Source organism: Callionymus lyra, chromosome 2, assembly GCF_982586985.1.
Source record: "Callionymus lyra chromosome 2, fCalLyr1.hap1.1, whole genome shotgun sequence".
Lineage (NCBI taxonomy): Eukaryota > Metazoa > Chordata > Actinopteri > Syngnathiformes > Callionymidae > Callionymus > Callionymus lyra.
This window is the reverse complement of record NC_141819.1, coordinates 24524163-24542458: the sequence shown is the minus strand read 5'-3', so window position 1 is coordinate 24542458 and position 18296 is coordinate 24524163. Positions and strand designations below refer to the sequence as shown.

The following is an 18296-nucleotide window of genomic DNA, read 5'->3' as shown; positions in this document are numbered from 1 at the left end:
TGCACAGACAAAAGGGGGTTTGTGGGGGGGGGGAGTTGGACACAGGAGGCAGTGGCTCAGTGATGTGAAACCTGCTCCCCAGAGCTGCATAAAGCAGAAGGGACAGCTGCGACAGGTCATCATTCTTTTGGAGCCTCCTCTGACACTAAACTCTTGCCGCGTGATACATTATTATTATAAAACACGGTGATGGCAGCTCACGTCACTTAGTCTCACATCATAAAGCCTTCTTTAAACTTAATGAATAAATATTTTAGGATGGCTGGACTTAATATTTCTTACAAGATCAGGTAGAGTAAAATTGATGGGTTTCATTAACATGTAATATGTAATTTATCTAATGTTAGAGTGGGATCATTGCTGTTATATGAGGACACTAGAGGTTGTTTGGGGTTAAAAACATTAGCTGAGAAACTAGCTAGAGTATACCAGAGCTACCCGGACTCCACGTAAGAAAGTTGATGTTTTTAAGTACTTTTTACAAGTTCAATGGAAGGGAGTGTGGGTGTGATGATCTGACTCTGACGTAAATTGTAATAACAAGGAAAGCAACGAAGATATACTTGTATGAAGAAATGAAAAAAATCAGTTCTGAGCACCATTCTTTGCTTTGTTTCGACACTGGCAGCAGAGTTCTGTCTTTCTATGATCATTTAAAGAAATGTAATTAAAAAGGTTGAAGAGGAATGAAAATAATAAAAATAAATGTAAAATTCAGGATGAATCACTGCTAATGTGGACTGAACATGCCCCCATGTAAACCCTGGTTCTTTAGCGTTCGGATTTAGATGTCTTTATCATGACCTCTACAGTTGTGTCATTTGTATATGCCCACTTGAATGTAAGAGTGGATTTTTTATTTACATTTATTTTATTTACTATACATTTCTTTCTTATTTTATAGTTTCAGATATTGAAATGAAATCGGACGTGGATTTTTAATGTTAAAACATTTATTTACATGATTTTGAAAAAGAAAAAGAGCTTGTAGTAATGTTAATAATTTTTTTTTTTTTTTTAAAGTACATTCTTTAAGAACTTTTGAACATTTAGAATTATGAGCGATGAACTGAACTAGTTGATTTTAAAATCGTTGAACTGAACCAGTTCCTCATAGAAAGTGAACTTTCCCCAACACGGGGCACTGGCACAGTTTCCAAAGCCTAAATAGGTTTTATCTGGTACCAAAGAAACTTCAAGACTCACATTTGGAAGGGAGATTGTACACGTTCTGAAGGTCAAACGCTGATTTTTGAGATTGGTTGTACTTGGTCTGTTGGTCTACTATACTGGTGCCAAGTAGTCCAGAAAAGGTCAAAGGGGATGCAGGTTTTTGTTTGAACCAATTTAAAGCAAAGATTTAACAGTTCAACCCGTCAGGTGTTCGACTGACATCTATTGATTACAGTGTCCAAACACTAACAGCATCCACTCAGTAGAGCTTCTAAATGTCTCTTTGAGTGTTCATGCATGGATGTTTGTGAAAGGGGAAACAACAAACCATCTGATTCCGATGGAATTATACCTCAAATGGACAAATGGAAACTGTTTATCCAACTCAATGAAACATTGTGTTCAATTCCTACCCTTAAGAGCTGTAGTATTTCTTGGAACACAGCTGTGTGATGTGAAATCATCAGTAAAGGTTATGATGGAGCTAACTCAAGAACCATCATTTTTACCTTATAGTTAAAATGCTTCAACAATTCTGTCATTTTAAGATCAGAACAGAAAACAAACAAACCCTAAAACTCAACAGATCATAAGTATTTTGTGTTTATAACTAAAATGCAAGATAAGGTCAAGAATGTGTGTGTTTGATGCTTTTGTGTCAAAGATATTTGCAGAAGATTGCGATGGTGACAAGTTTTTAGAAAGATGTATGTGTGCGTAAAGCCTTCCCTGTGGAGAGCGAGGTAGTTGAACTCAGACCATTAAACTGAAGTTAACTGAAAGGTCAATGGTTCTAAGCCCATCATCCATGACCAGAGAGCAGATTTTTAGAACGTCCGCGTCAAATATTGAAGAATCTAACAGCTTTTTATACTTTAATATTGTCTTTCACAGGATATTACACATTTATTATCTCCTCTTACAAGACTGACTGTTTCCTAGAACTGCATGTTTTTTGTTTCCTATTAGAAAACGTTTTAAAATAAAACAACAAAGTCAAACATTGATGCATAATTGATGAGCTGCTCAAACCAGACATAAAACATCCTATTCTGCTTTCTAATTGAACAATTGTTCATTTTCTAATTCTTTAATCTGCTGCTTACTTAGCATCAGGTAATTAGCACCGATAATTCAACGACAAAGTTTAATAGCATCTTAATTATTAACTTAATTGAATGCTTGAATGCAGCCATGTGTAGCATTAACAAAACGTTTTAGGCCTTTTTTGTTCTAAAGGCTTGTGTCGTTAACATTAGTTTTATCTCTGCATTTTGGTAAATTTGCAAAATTAGGGCCGTAGCCAACTTGAGCTAACTGGTCCTGGTTTTATCAACCAATCCCAATTCAGCTGAGGCAACCTTTGCCTCTCGCCCGTTAAACAGATGGGTGTCTGTGTTGCTTTGAGGAGTTGGTCAGTTACGCTCACAATGTTGGCCAAGAACTACCACACCAATCCTTAAATGACCCTGGCAAGCTGATATTTATTCGCAAAGCCTTACACTGTACAGCTGTAGGAGGATACTACTCAGTTAAAGTTAGTATTTTACAGTCACCTGTTTACGCTTCTCTTGCATAAAAAAGATACTTTTGAAGGTTCACCACACATAATATTGGACTTTTGGGCTATAATATATTAGCCATCTATTGGTCAATGAGTGAATCTCTCACTGTATTGCAATTTCTTTATCATCAACACCGTGTATCAAAATATAAAAACACACAAATCATAGCATTTCTTTATAGGGGTCAAGTTTAGTGCCTTGAACCCCAGCTGGTTGCAAATGCTTGATGCCATCTGTTCCATCTTGACTTGCACAAGTGGGTTTTTTAGTCCAAATAAATGCAGACCAAAACTTCTTTTGCTTCATCCTCATGCCGACAATTCTAAACTGTGAACACATTTTATGAAACCATGAACACTAGAGAAGCTCTGCTGGTTATGTTTCCCTGAAGTGCCCCAAAGATAACGCTCTTCTGTTGTACTGCAGCATCGACTGGTCTGTAGTCGTGCGGATGTGGCCCCTGGGCGTGGAGCTAGTGCACCGTAGAGCCATGCAAGGTGAGGCAGATGTCTCCCTGTGGTCTTGTGTGCATCCAAACGGTGCGAGCGAGAATCAGGAGCGTGGAGGACACTTTATGGATCAAAGCTCTGCTGAAAACCCCACAAAGTCCTGAGGTTGAAGGATACAAGCCCTACCTCGACATAACATGACATTTCATGAGACCTACCGAGGAATTCCACTTTGACACGGAGAGTAATAAAATAAAATGAGTGGGTTGTTTTGTTTTTTTCAGTTTAAAAAAAAAAGGTTCACATGGTTGCAGAATGTGACACTTGCTGTCATGTTTTGACAAACTGCAGCTGACCCCGAGTTGTCGAGAACACTGTGCACTCGTTCAAGCCCTCTCTGTGAACCACATGTCAGAAACATGTGAACGTCACTGGAGGGGTCGCTGCTTCAGATTCTCGCTTCTAACACTGCGTTTGAATATTTGACTCTTTTAAGCAGAATATATGCTGGTGCTAGCCTGGAATCATTTGCATTTACCTGCAGGTAATGATAGCCATCAGATAGTCTTGTCAATTAACACCAAGTAAGGATCACTGGGCTCACAATTATGGAAACTAGGGTGTTATAGTCACAAGCTACTTTTGAAACCGAGGGATATTTTACTCCCCCACTGTGAGAAAAGTGGTCATTGACAAGACACCTGTGATGTGTTTGAGGTCCATGAACATGTTTACCATTGAACTATTAAACATATTTTTATATTTTGTTCATAATTTGTTGTTTTGACTCACAGTACGTAACCACCCGCATGGAGAGTCTGAGAAACTGCTTTACAACAGTGTTAGTTTTCATATGAAGTAGTGAGAGACTTTTATCAATTTTACAGGAAGTTAAAATGAACCCAAAACACCCTGTTATGTAACGATATGCACTTGCTGTAGGTGGATAAAGTGTTACAGAGTTGATGCATTGAAGTTACACGGTGTAAAACCGGAGTCAGCCAGTAACAATATTATAAATCGTATGTTTTGTTGCTATAAAGCTGTAATACATACGATTGTTACCATAAACATACAAACTAAGAACACTTTTTTTTACACCAAGTTTACACCATGATCTTAATAATATATTTTATATTATATACTATTATTTAATTTAAAAAAAAATCTTTACAAATATTTTATTGTCATTATTTGTTATAAAAAATGAATCTTGAGTCTTTCTTTTGTTTTAAAGGAAAAAACTGTAAACTTAATTGTTGTATTCACCTACAAAAATCGTTTTTAAGGAGGTATGCATATCTGTAAATATTTCTATGGGGATTAAGCTTATTCATTTTTATAATAACTAGTAAATTACCCAAATAAAATTCAAGTCAATATTTTTCAGCTGCTGTTGTTTCAGGTGTATTTCAGTGCACAGATGTAGATACATCATCAGCCTTATTGGACGTTCCAAGCCACCATATTTCATTTCAATTTAAATTCATTTACTAATTACAAAGTAGCGAACTTATTCATTTCACTGCTCTTAGATGAATATGTTTGATGAAATTTGTCGTCAACCTCTCATTAAAGCACCGGCAGAGGGAGAGAATCACAACAGCGTGATTAATTAATGTATCCTCGCGAAGTGACAGAGGAGATGCTTTACACCGTGTTGCACCATGAATCACTTACATAAGGACGTTTGAAGGCGATGGAATCGCGCGAAGACGCTGGCAGTGGAAGTTGAAAAAGGGGACGAGTTGCAGTGTTGCCACTTCTGTGGCACTTTGATGCTGGTGTCGTGATTTATCCTTTATGACGCTGAGAGCTTCAGTGGCAGCGTGCCCGAGTGCCCGAGTCCAGCCGGTCATCTCCTCGCGAGACTCTGATTGTTGCCAGGTTTTCATCACATGTAAACAGTTTCTTGCTATTCAGCAGATAACAGCAGAGCTGGGATTCAAAAGCAGCCCTGCACTTAAATAACCGACAAGCCCTTTTAACATGATTCTTACACACTGTCATGTGTATCTTCAAATATCCTTCATAAATAACACATTTAGCTAGTAATATCTTTTCAAGCTAGTGCTAGCTCTCCGAGCCATTATAGGGCCCTAAGAGCATTTTTATTTGGGACCACACTCCATGCTATCATTACACATGCCTTATTATTCAAGAATCCATACTGTGTGTGTTGAATAAGTATTTTATTAATTTATTCATTATATATTATTTTTGTGCAAAAAAACAGAAAACTCTAAGTAATGACAAAAAAATAAATTAAATTCTCTAGTAATTCCACAAAAATATTACAATGTTGGTGTCATGTTCTTGTGAAAAAATCATATAGTTTGTATTATTGAAAAATCCAGATAATAAAATAATTGACAAAAGTTTATAGGTTCTCTAAGCAGTCGCTTCATTTGCAAATGTCTTAGGATGGCTCTCGTAGCTCTAGAGACAAGAACCTCACCTATGGTCAGCCATCATCGTCTTTATTCTGTTGTCTGATTATCTGTTTTTTAACCCACTATCTCAAGGTGACCTGAAGGCCCATCTCTGGGTAAGGTGAACCACCTTTACCTCGGCTTATGCGAGAATTCTGACCCACTCTAGAAGAAAAACTCACAGTTTCTTTCAGGATTAATTGTAAAATTCTGGCTCTTACTGTCAGAACTATTCATGGTCAGGCTCCTCCGTATCTGATCCAGCCTTACACCCCAGCTCGGGCTCTGAGGTCTGTGGATCAGAATCTACTGATGGTTCCTGAACACGCTTCAGGACCAGAGGAGAGAAATCCTTCCAGACTGTTGCTCCTAAGCTTTGGAACGATCTTCCTCTCCCTCTGTGTTTGATGATCTACTGACTCCTTCATGTTGTCTTGATCTTTTAGAGTTTTTTAATTTTTAGACATTTTTAAATGTGTTTTGATTTTGATTGTTCAAGCGCTTTGTGACCCTGGTCTAAGAAAGGCACTTTAACAAATAACTATCACTTACTTACTTACGAACACATTTGTTGTCAAGCCTCCAGGATCACCTTGAACCTGAGATGACACAAGGATTAAAGTCTTCACAAGACCTGCTGACTCTGCTTTAGAAGAAGTTTGAGAAAATTCATCCTCCTGAAGGTTGTTCCAGACATGTGGAGTCACTGTGGCGACGCCTGCGTTCACGAGCTAGTGTTGAATAAATCGTGACCGTACATTATTTCTATCACATGATACCCGCAAGTGAGACAAACAATCCCATATCTCCACTCCTTTTCTTCACCCAGGTGACATTATTGATTCTCCTTCAGTACACACACGGCATTTGAATTCTATCGTCTGACATCTGGACTGATCGCAGGGCCGAGTGTTGAATTCCTGCGGGCACCATTACGGCGCCGTGTCCTTTTTTATATAGAGCAATGGAAGCTCTTCTCCGCCTCGTCTCCACCATCCACTGTAAAAAATAAAAAAAAACCTTGAGTGTGTGTGTGCAGCTGCTGTGGTCAGTCATACCCCACAGACGCTGGTGTCGGCCGAGCCAGTGGACAGACACTGCATCTGACCCGGGAAGACTCGCGGGCGGTGAGAAGCCGAGCGTGACTGCTGCTGTCCGCGGTTTATTTGTCTTCCAAACAACAGTGGTGGAATGTTGCTTCAGTCTCGCTGTTGTTTGTTTTTCTTCCTTTGAGGAAACAGTAGCGAGACAAGAGTCTACGTCACACACTGGCTTCTGCTTTCAAGTCTCCGTCGATTAATGAAGTCTAATGAGATCGGAGACACGGAGATATAACAACTGGACACAAAAGAGGGAGTTGCCAAAACACGCTTAATACACCACCATCACTCAACCTCTTCATCACTATCTATCTATCATTCTGCCCCCCCCAGCTGGGATAGGAAATGATGTAATTACTGCTGACAAGGAGGTTTAGTTTGATGTATTATCCCGACATGTGTTTGTTAGCAAAAAAAATTAAAACAGCTTTTTATACAAAATATTCAGAAAATGTTCTAGATCTGATAAGGGAGAGATGTTGGTGATGTTCCAAAGTTTAATGTGGGTTTAGAAGAGATTAGGAAGGAGATCTTCATTCACTTCGAGCAGCTGTTTCGGAACTAGCCAAGAAAAAAGAAGAAAACTTTTCTCAGAAAAATAAATGATTATGTCAATGCCGTGAAAACATGTGTTGTTGTTGTTCAATGGATATCATAGCTCGCTAGATTTTGTTGCTACTGTTTTGAGAACTCAAAAGAAAAACGCTCCGCTGAACATGGTGCTTGGTTCTGTCTTTTGCTTACTGTGTGTGATATCATGTTTCATTCTTTAATTCTGTACTGACAGCACACAACATCCTATATCTTGTTACAACACTGTCAATGAATGTTTCTGCTATCTGCTAGTATCGCCAGTGGACTCTATGAGTCACCCAGGAGACGCTAGTTCGAATCCCAACACCATTCCTTAGTCATGGGAGCTGTTCGATTGAGCTGCTTGGTAGAGGTATGTGCAGTTATAGTGCTCTTCCAGTTGCATTATTGAAAATGAAAGATAATGCAGCAAGGTGTATGTAGATGTGAGTGTTTTGATGGGGCAAACTAATGTGAAAACCCAACTCTCCTAACTCACTCACGTCTCAAAGATGCAGTAAGTTCTTCATCATGACCATGTTTTGAACTTACTACTTTATAAAGTTCTTTCTCTAAAATCTCGGCGAACTAGAGGTTATGAGAGCAGAGTCCTTTATGATGTAATGATGGCTTCACTCTTCCTCCAGCCAGCTGTAATCCCACCCCGCTTTGTTTATACAACGAGTCCATTTGAGGTGAAGACTTCCGGGATTGATGATACGCAGTGACAAACCTTGATGCTTGACCAATCACAGCCAAGGGGTTGTGGTTGTGGTAAACAAGAAAGATAGATAAAAGTTTACTAAATTTATAAATTGTTCATTGTTCATGTTCAGATTTCATCTCCAGAAAAACAAAATGTGGGTGGGGCTTAAGCACTTGTTCTAATGTAAATATTTTAATGAAAATAGAGTTTTGTACAAACAGACACTGATGATACAATAGAGGTTCAACATATATTTAAGACACACTTAAATCAACACATTAGCCTTTAAAACCAGATTGGGAACGGATATTATTAGTCAGAAGTTATAAGGCAATGTACAAGAATAAAAAACAAATATTGTTGGACGCAAACACAGCAAAGCATGATAGAAATAATGAGTAAGAATTAAAAGATAGTATTGTATTAATACTCCTGTTAGGAGCAGCAGTAATCTACTGTTTGAATTTTGTTCCGTCAGTGACTTTTTGGCCTCTGGCTCAAGCTTCTGTCCCGTACAGACTTCAGTCAGAGCTATGATGGAACATGTTGGATCTCCACAGTGAGCCATTGCATCGACTCGCATTCCATTCTCTCTATTAAATCAGTGAATGTTCCAGGAAATGAGCATAATGCCCCACAGACCGGAACAACAGGTAGATGAGTCATCTTCCCCCCTTTGGGCGAGGCCGGACTTCTTTAGTCGTTTTGCATTCATCGCCGCAGAAGCCACGGACAGACTTTGGAGAGAAATAAATGACACATGATGATTAATGGTGATTCGCTGATTGATCACTGCAGCATGAAATTACTTTGTTGGCTTATTTGACTGTCTTGTTAGGAAAAACTACTGACATCATGGAGGTTTACTGAGACCGAGAACATTTCAATTACATTGATCACAGCTTTTTGCTATAACTAACCACTTTCTCTTGAATTAATAATGTTTTTTTTATATATATATACTGTATATATATTTATATAACCTCCTGATGACACTTTTACAACAGTTGATTTGGCTCCACAGATGAGTGTGCGGCCACAAAATAAATCAGGGCTGCTTGTGACAAGTGGAGCGATTGGTTTGCGAGTCCCTCTGGCCACACGTGTCTCAGACCTGCAGCCAGGGACTCGTCCTTCTCTAGACCTTGCTCTGCCCGATCGATATATATATATATATATAAATATATATATATATATATATATTTATATATATATATATTTTCCCGCTGAAGGATGCTCGAGAGAGAGAAATGATCAACGCAGGTCATTTTTTTTAAGCACAATGTGTCATTTGCCCTTTAAAATGTGCTTGTATTTAAGTGGCGAGTTATAATGTCATAAACCTAACGTGAAATGTGCGGTGGTCTGCCAAGTTTCATTTTCATTCGTCCGCGCTGGAGAGGAGGAAAATAAAGGCAGTTGTAATTCTCCGGCTGGCACCTCCTGGTATTAAATAAAAAGAAAGCTTTTTTTGATTTATCTTTTTCCTAAATGAGCGTTCAGGCGGAGTAGTTCCATTATGGCAGAGGAACCTACGGAAGGATCGTGTGAAGGATTGATATAAATGAGAAGGCGTTGAGACGGAGACAAAGGGGCAGCGAGGAGTAGGAAAGATAGATTATGGGAGAGCTTCAACAGGAGGATAAAGAGTCCTGGATCACAATCTTTTGAACTCGAGTGTCCAGAACTGCATGGAGAGCCAAGCTGCCCTAATATTTGATCTGGAAAAAAACAACACAAGGTTATTCTTTTTCCACTCTAAATGCTAGTCTAATGGCAAAAATCTATTTTTCTTTCTCCAGAGAAACACAGTGTGTCAAGAATGACAGTTTGCACGGCCACTCGAGGGCCGACCATTTAGACCTCCACTCGTACTCTGTGATCCACTTCTGTGGCCGCCTCACAATTCTTCAGCCCTGAGCAACGAAATGTGTGTGTGTGGACATTCCGACATGAACACAACTCTTTTCTGATCCGAGGTCATCTGCTGGAGCCGAAAACCAACAAAGATTTAGCGGCTCATGTCAGTTTACCTGCTTTGGTCGCCAGAAAAAAGTGCTTATAAATGTAAGTAAGTAATAGTTATTTGTAAAGCTGTAACATGGAACTATTTATTATCCCATACATTAGTGAAGCTTCATGAAGCAGTGTCATTATTTTCAGACCCCACTGGATGGCAGTCTCTGCACTATTTCTCTATGTTTTGAACAGCTGTTCTAATGAAACATCATATTTCTCAACTGCTTCATGAAGCTTCATCAGACCATCACTACCATACATGTGACTAACAGGCAGAAAAGAAAACATGCCTAAAAGCACTATTTTTGTCATTACATTGTCAAAACTATGGATGTAATAAGTGTCTGAAAACATCTACAGTAATGAGAGAAAAAAGTTCTGTATTCAAGTTACAAGCTAGATTTTTTTGGTCTTTATAATCACCTTTAAATGAGTTAAAATCAAACAATGTTTATTCTCTTTGGACGGATCTTTTGTGTCATAAACTATATCATGAAATGATGAACTATGTTTGACCCAGAGACAAAAGAGTTAAAGACCACGAGTTGTTTAGCTTTGAGCTCTTGTGACTGACAACTGCTGTACAGCAACGATTCACAATTAGTTTCCTTTTCACATAAGCAATTGGTGTGTAAATTATTATTTAAACACGTTACAAGGAGAATTGTTCATGTTGTAAGAATTGTAAAGTCATGCATGAGGATCTGCAAATAAAGTTGCTTGATAAATATCAACATATTTAAAGGCAACTTTATTTCACACAGTACAATTTAGGGTTTGTTTGTTTACTAGTCTTCACAAATAACATTCTTTTAACACCACATAAGTATATATATTTTTTTAGTTAAAAGGATAGAATTGAAATCGTAAAAGTAGAGATTCGAAACCACTGAGGCCCCCTAGTGGCTTAGAATTGTCCTATTTTGGGCCTCAACGTGTTTTTTAAACTTCAATTATAGTATTAAAAAAAGGAAATGATAATAGTAAAAGAAATTAAGTAAGTAAGTAACTGATGATTTGAATTGTTGATTACTGTGACTGAATATTGAATTTCTCATGCAACTTTGTTCCCAGTATGCCAGGGTCATCACATCAGCATTTTATTTAATTGCAAATTGTTCATATTGGAGAGATTATATAATCGGATTATCCCTGAATGATTTCTGATCTTTTGAAGTGAACCCAGTTGTGTAGTTGAAAGAGTGAATTATAAGTGAGAACCATGAAGCATTAGTGAGACAGAAGCTATTTTCATAGATCATTAGTGGTTAATGAGAGGGGCTCAATTTGACCCCTGAGAGACGTCACGGGTCAAAAACCATGTGACCGCCATTGGAAGACAAGTGAGCAGCCGCGAGGAGGGACTTTTTCATGGTGGAAACATTCCCAGCCCCTCAAAGGGCCGCCGAGATGTCACTTTACTGCCAAAACTGGAGCTCATTCGTGGAAAAGCATGGCGGAGTGAGACGCAGGTCTTGCAGGAGCGTCGAATCAAAGCCCAGGACAGGAGGATTGCATTTCTTCATGTCACCTGGTGATAACCCGGGTTTCACCTGCCAGCACAGATTCCACTCATACTTCACAAGCAAACTCTGAACCTATCTCACTGCCTCTCTTGCTATGAAATAATGATCCGTCCTGGACCGTCAGTGTGGCTTTTGTTCTCAACTCTGGCTTTGATTGACAGCTTTGAGGATGAGCTGATGCTGCTGAAGTGGTGGAGTTGCAGAGAACGTAATGAAATATTGAATTTAAGTCTTTAAGTAAAGAACGTTTAGATAATGTTGATTGAATCTAAATCTTAACAAGTTACTCTTGAGGCAAAACTACTTATACAGTTTATTTGTGCTTCAAAAAAGTTTAAAGAGAAAGGTTGGACTTCACAGTTAACTATATATTTTGATTAAAACTTGAAAAAAAAGAAATGTGAAAGAATATAAAGGTGAGATTTTAGGAGGGGAACAAAAAATGAGTGCTTGAGAAAAGAAAACAAATCTAAAAAGGCATTGAAACTGAACTACTCAGCTTGAAACCTGTCACAGACTCATATTTGTATTTTAACAGGTTGAAAAAATCCAGTGCAGCTATAGTTTTCCTAAGTTTTACAACTTTAAATATATCACTACTATGGTGTTGTCTAAATATATATTTTAATATTTCAAATGTTATTTTATTTTACTTCAAAAGCACTGGCAAGCTTTGACTTTGATTTCACGAGAAACAGCAGCTTCTAGTGGACAGTCGTTGTCATTATATCATATTTGTTTTCTTTATTCGTTTTCAGATGGTCAAGTGTCAGACGAATTCACCACAAATTACACTTTATTTCAGATTATCTGAATGTATGTGCGGATTAAACCAGAAAACTCAAAATCTCAGTCAGACCTTCATTGAAACACATTTGTAAAAGTGACATTTGAATCAAAAAATATTCCTGTTCCTGCAAGTGCATCAACAGTATCAACATCTCAAATAAATCTCGTTTATAACGCACTTTGTCTGCTGTTCATTATACACAAAACGTATTTAAATACAATAATTTACTGTGGTGGGTTTTGCGTGGAAGTGCACAAACAGACCTCCAGGGACATGTAACATTCACTCCTGAAGCTCCACACTCACTCCTGGTAACACTCTGTTCACGTCACACTCTCGGAAACACTCAACAGATCCACAGCGACTCCATGAGACAAAATTAAAACAGAATTTCAATCGGTATTTTGAGTCTGGTGTCCACAGACGTCCCAAGGATAAAACAGATTATCGGCTTGAGCGTCAGATTAGAAGAAGGGATGTGATCTAGAAGGACAGGATGGTCCTCTGGATGATGTCCACGCATTCTCGCAGCTCCTGCTCGTTGATGATGAGCGGGGGGGCCAGGCGGATGATGTCGCCGTGGGTGGGTTTGGCCAGCAGGCCATTGTCACGGAGGCGCAGACACACCTTCCAAGCATCATAATCTAATGACAGATTAATAAAACAATGTTAGAAGTAGTCATTTTAAAGCAGCAGAACGTAACATTTTGCCTTTTTTAACTCGTCTTTTCTGCAATTTTGAACATTCTTGAGTCAGAGGAGAACTTTATAGCTATTATTTTACTGATGATCTTCACTACAAAACTCTGTCTTGACAATCACCCGGAGAGTCTGTGAGTGTCACATGACCAACCAGTGTTTATATATGATGTTCGAAGATTTCAAATAAACATGTTTTGTTCAGGAACATTGCATTTACACTTTTTTGACACTGGGGGGAGCCAGAAGGAATCTTTTTCATCTTTCATATTCAGTTGCTAATGAAAACAAAGCCTGAATGATGAAGGCTCTGAAATAAATTAATATAAAAACATATTTTAACAACAAATCTAAACTACAGCTTACTTTACCTCTACTTTTGAAATACAAGCATGTAATTCAGCCCAACATCCTATGACCCTGTTACAAAAGCTTAAGGATAAATCCACGGTTCACCTTTGGTCTCTTTGATGACGACTGCATTGAGGAGCCCTTTCCCTCGGACCATGGTCACGATATCTTTTGGCAGTTTGCTGAGCTCTGACCGCAGCAGCTGACCCATCAGTTCAGCATTCTCACTCAGCTTCTCGTCCTCCATCACCTGCAGCACAACCCACTGATCAAACTCTGGACTGGATCAGTTGCGTCATTAAAACAAACAGGGACTCTGACCTGCAGTGCAGCAATGGCGACCCTGCAGGCCACCGGGTTTCCTCCGTAAGTAGAGCCGTGTTCTCCCGGCTTGATGGTCAGCATGACCTCATCGTCACACAGCACAGCCGACACCTTCGACACATCCATCAAAGTGGTCAACATCAGCAATAAGTCCGAACCCCAAATCTTCTGAATCAATACAGAAGCGGATGTGGCAAGAGTTGCTGATACGTACGGGATAAACTCCACCCGAGAGAGCCTTGCCCAGGATCACCAAGTCCGGACGGACCTCCTCGTGGTCCACAGCCAGTCGCCGGCCTGTCCTCGCAAGACCCGTCTGCACCTCGTCAGCGATCCAGAGAACCTGGACGGAACAGCATGAGAACCGTCACTGATGTTGTTGTGCAAACAGACTATTAGAGATAATGTTGATTGTGAACACACGTTATGTCACGCTTTATAAATTTAAGACGTACGTTGTGTTTTGTGCACAGCTCTCGGACTTTAGTAAGGTAGCCCGGATCTGGTACGACCACGCCAGCCTCCCCCTGGATGGGCTCCACCATGAAGGCAGCCACGTTGGGATCTTGCAGAGCTTTCTAGAAGAAAACAAAAAAAACCTTATTGAGTTTTTTTAATCTCCAACGACCTGCATGGTGAAACACACAGATGCTGTCGTTGTGTTTACACGGTCAGTTTAAGATAATCATATCAGCAAACACATGGAGCCGCGGTGTTGACATCAGGAATGAAGACATTTGTGTGCTACAAAACCCTCGATAAACAAGTTTTTAACATCCATCCAAAGATCACAAAAACACTTCATTGAGCGTTGTGCTAACAGCACGAGGTAAGCACACATTCTTGTGATTCTTGTTCTTATTGCCGTGCGGGACTTGATGAGTGAAACCACAGATGTAAACAAGCAGAATTAAGTTGGGAGCGACATCAGCAATTTCATGAAGGTTTTGAAGAAAGAAGATGAATTCTTACATAAGACTGCGGCCATTTTTATTAGAAGAATAACACTCAGGAATTCACGATGACTCAACATCTTCCACCAACGTGTCCACATTTTTTTAAAGATGTGAAACTGTTGACAATGTTCAACACACAAACCGACTTAAAGGAATTCAGAAACCTTTATTTGGTTTAACAACAGCTAGAGCAATATACCAAAAAAAATAAAAGAAGAAATAAAATAAGAAAAAGAAAAAGAATATCTAAATAGAATAGAAAATAAATCTGCACTATATTATATATACACAATCATATTTACAAAAATAACAAGAAAGGTGCAGTTAAATAATTATCTTGGTGTGTTCTTGTCATGACGTCATAAAGTAAAGCTCCTTTTAAGACTAAAGACTTAAAGAATCAGTTTAGAAATATATTCTTTAATATTTAAACTTAAAAGAGGAAGAAGTTTAAAACATTCATATGCAGGTGTAACAACCTGTCATTACATCCACAATAAGATGTTTCCAATAATTATCAGGATTATTAGTGGTTACAACATGTAATTATGCAGATCCTTACCTCAAGGGCTGGAATGTCATTGTAAGGAACCAGCTCAAATCCTGGCATGAAGGGTCCGAAGCCTTCGTAGCTGCTGGGGTCAGTGGAGCTGGAGATGGCCGCCATGGTTCGACCCCAGAAGTTACCCTCTACGACGAAAACGATGTTGAGTCTTAACTAAATATAGAACATCAGGCAGAGCCTGGTGCAGGTTATATCACAGCTGACCGCTCTCACCCTGGACATACTATTTCATGTTGGCCAAGCAGAGTCGGGAGCCAAGTCCCACAACTGTTTCACGTCTAGATTTACAAGAGTTCTAAAAGCTTGACCCCACCGCCCCCCAGTCCCTGATTATATAAATGTACAGGACTCACCTGCAAAAATGATCTTGGCCTTGTTTTTGGGGACGCCCTTCACCTCGTACGCCCACTTGCGAGCAAGTTTGCATGCAGTCTCTCCTCCTTCAACACCTTAGAGAGGAAAAGGCAACAGAGAATCATCAAGTCAAATGTTTTAACATTGATATGCTAATAGTTACATTGGTTTTGCAAAACACATCTAAAGAGAAAGGACACTGTAAGTTGTTTTTTGGGAGATTAAAATAAACATTTAGTTACAACTTTAGCTGTATCGATTAAACAGTCTACTTCTTAAATGCAGATATGTTTATTTGTATTAAATGTTCATGTTCCTTTCAAATATGCACTTTTTTTTTCAAAACAGTACTTCAATTGGATCATAGAAACACACCAACAAATCCCATAATATGTTGAGTAAGTTGTTTGTATCACTCATAACTTGAGGTTTGTTTGGACGGAAAAAGATGTTTTAAAAAAAGGTTTTGAACCCCTGGTTTCAAGCACCCACAAACAACCTTTATTGACCCCGGTACCTGTATTCATGGGCAACACTTTGTCGTAGCCAAACATGTTGGTTATGAACTCCTCGTAAGTTCCCAGCACGTCATTGTAGAACGCTCGTGATGTCAGTGTGAGTTTGGAGCTCTGAGCGTTGAGGGCGGCGATGATTTTGGGGTGACAGTGGCCTTGGTTCACGGCACTATATGCACTCAGGTAATCGTAATAGCGATTTCCCTCCACATCCCAAACATAGATGCCTTCAAAGAAAGAATTCAGTTTGATTCCAAGATCTTTCGAATCTTAATTATTAAATATTTCCGACCGACTCACCTTCTCCTCGTTCCAGGGCGACTGGCAGGGGGTGGTAGTTGTGTGCCCCATATTTGTCCTCGCGGGCATAGATCTCCTCAGAAGTTAGCGGGCGGTCAGGCTTCAGTCTGGTGGCCGCAGTGGAGGCTGGACGAGTTCCTGAGTGGACGCTACGCTGGAGAAGAGGTGCAGCTCTGCCCAGGCTGCGACTGAGCTGGAGAATCGATGTCATCATAGTTCGCAAAGTTATAGCTATAAAAATAAACACACATACAGGAAAGTTAGAGAGTTTACAGAAAGAGCTCCAGCTATCTTAAATATTAAAGATGCTTCTGGTTCCATTAAGATGATACACTTTGAATGACTTTTTACTGTCAAATAAAGGGTATAATTGACTCTAGAAAAGAATAAACAGATTGATCAGTGCACACCGAGGACAGATTACACAATCTTTTTGTGTCGAAATATTGGTTTAAGCTTGTCTTTTTTTACTTCAATATCCAAATAGATAATCAAATATACTTTAAATGTTAAAAAATATGACGCAGAGTAAAACACAACTCAGATAAAATAAACACCCTATTTAACTTCTTCTTCTTCTCATCTATTTTTCTCTCTGAATTACTCAGAGAAATTTACAAAAGCTTTATCTTAAAATTGGTTGTTGGTTGGTCTATATTTTTATGTTATAGAATCAGAATCAGAATCAGAATCCTTTTATTTTAAAATAGGAGCATTTAAATAACATCCACATTCAATATGAAGTAACAATTGTCATATGACCAAGTTATAGTATCTGTATAACAAACTATAATATTATAATAATAAGATTGCTTTTCTTTATACACCAAATAATGGATTGTTCCACTATTTTGTCCTTTTTACTTTCACAATTAAGGGATTTCAACAGATAGTAATAACACTGTAACAAAGTCAAAGACAGTGATTAGAAAAAGTAATGATCAAGTTAAACAAATATACCAACGTTTTGAGTTTAGAGTTCAAATCTATATCGCCACACACAAGTAAACGACAGGGCTTTTGTCCACATCTGCTGAGCAACTCCTCTCTTTGAAAACCAACACAAAAGAGCAGGGTGTGGGTTCTAATCCCAGTGCCAAATGGCAACATGTCTAGTCAATTCGCCAAACCAGTCCTGACTCCACTAGTAACTCTGCTTTACTGGATAAATAAAACATGCGTTTGTCAAATACACGACCTTATTATGTTACATTGGAGCTCGGGATCAGCGTCCACGGCACATACATGTGATCGTGAGTCAGACGAAATGTGTTTCTCAGTGAGTAACCAGTGGATCCACACATGTGTTCAGGTGGATGATGATAGGTCGCTGAGGATCTGCCTCCACTACACTCCCCCCAAGATCTCCAGCTAAATAAAGCCCAGCAATGTGACTTCCTGTCGCAGCGTTATACACCGGCTGAAGTGTAATTAAACAGTAATAAACACGAGTCATACACAGCAGCAAATATAACGTTTATTTCTTAACCGTAGTGTAATAACTACACATTATTGTATTTAGAGAGCTAGCCAGCTACATATGGCCCACTCCAGCCGGCAAAATGAACAAAAAGAAGCGTCTTCTATATTCTCAGTGGGAAGATAAATACGTTAATAATTAAAAAAAATAATTGGTAACAATAATAAAATATTTCCTACCGTAGCAACCACTCAAGCGCTGGTTCTTCTGGGAATCTTTCGGACCTTTAAGCTGTCTGCGTCTAAGGTTTACGGGGGAGGCTCGATCTATTTGAGTGACAGGCACTGGCTGGAGCAGCAGCCAATGGCGTCTCTCAACGTCACGGGGTGAAACCGCCAATGGTCACGCCCCCATGTTGCAACTTTCCACACTATTGCTCCGATTGCGAAATAAAAAAACAAATATAAGATTAGACCATT

General features: G+C 39.0%; 1 protein-coding gene across 1 annotated transcript; it reads right to left on the bottom strand.

The window, feature by feature from the left end:
- Positions 1–12267: 12267 nt before the first annotated feature.
- On the bottom strand, positions 12268–18151 carry oat (ornithine aminotransferase). Its single transcript, XM_087784248.1, has 10 exons — positions 18057–18151; positions 16398–16628; positions 16100–16324; positions 15582–15677; positions 15226–15353; positions 14163–14285; positions 13922–14050; positions 13705–13818; positions 13489–13633; positions 12268–12977 (listed from the first exon to the last, which is right to left on the bottom strand). Exons 2-10 carry the CDS (start codon positions 16609–16611, stop codon positions 12817–12819), a joined length of 1335 nt encoding a protein of 444 aa, XP_087640374.1. The 5' UTR covers positions 16612–16628; positions 18057–18151; the 3' UTR covers positions 12268–12816.
- Between the last annotated feature and the right edge of the window lie 145 nt (positions 18152–18296).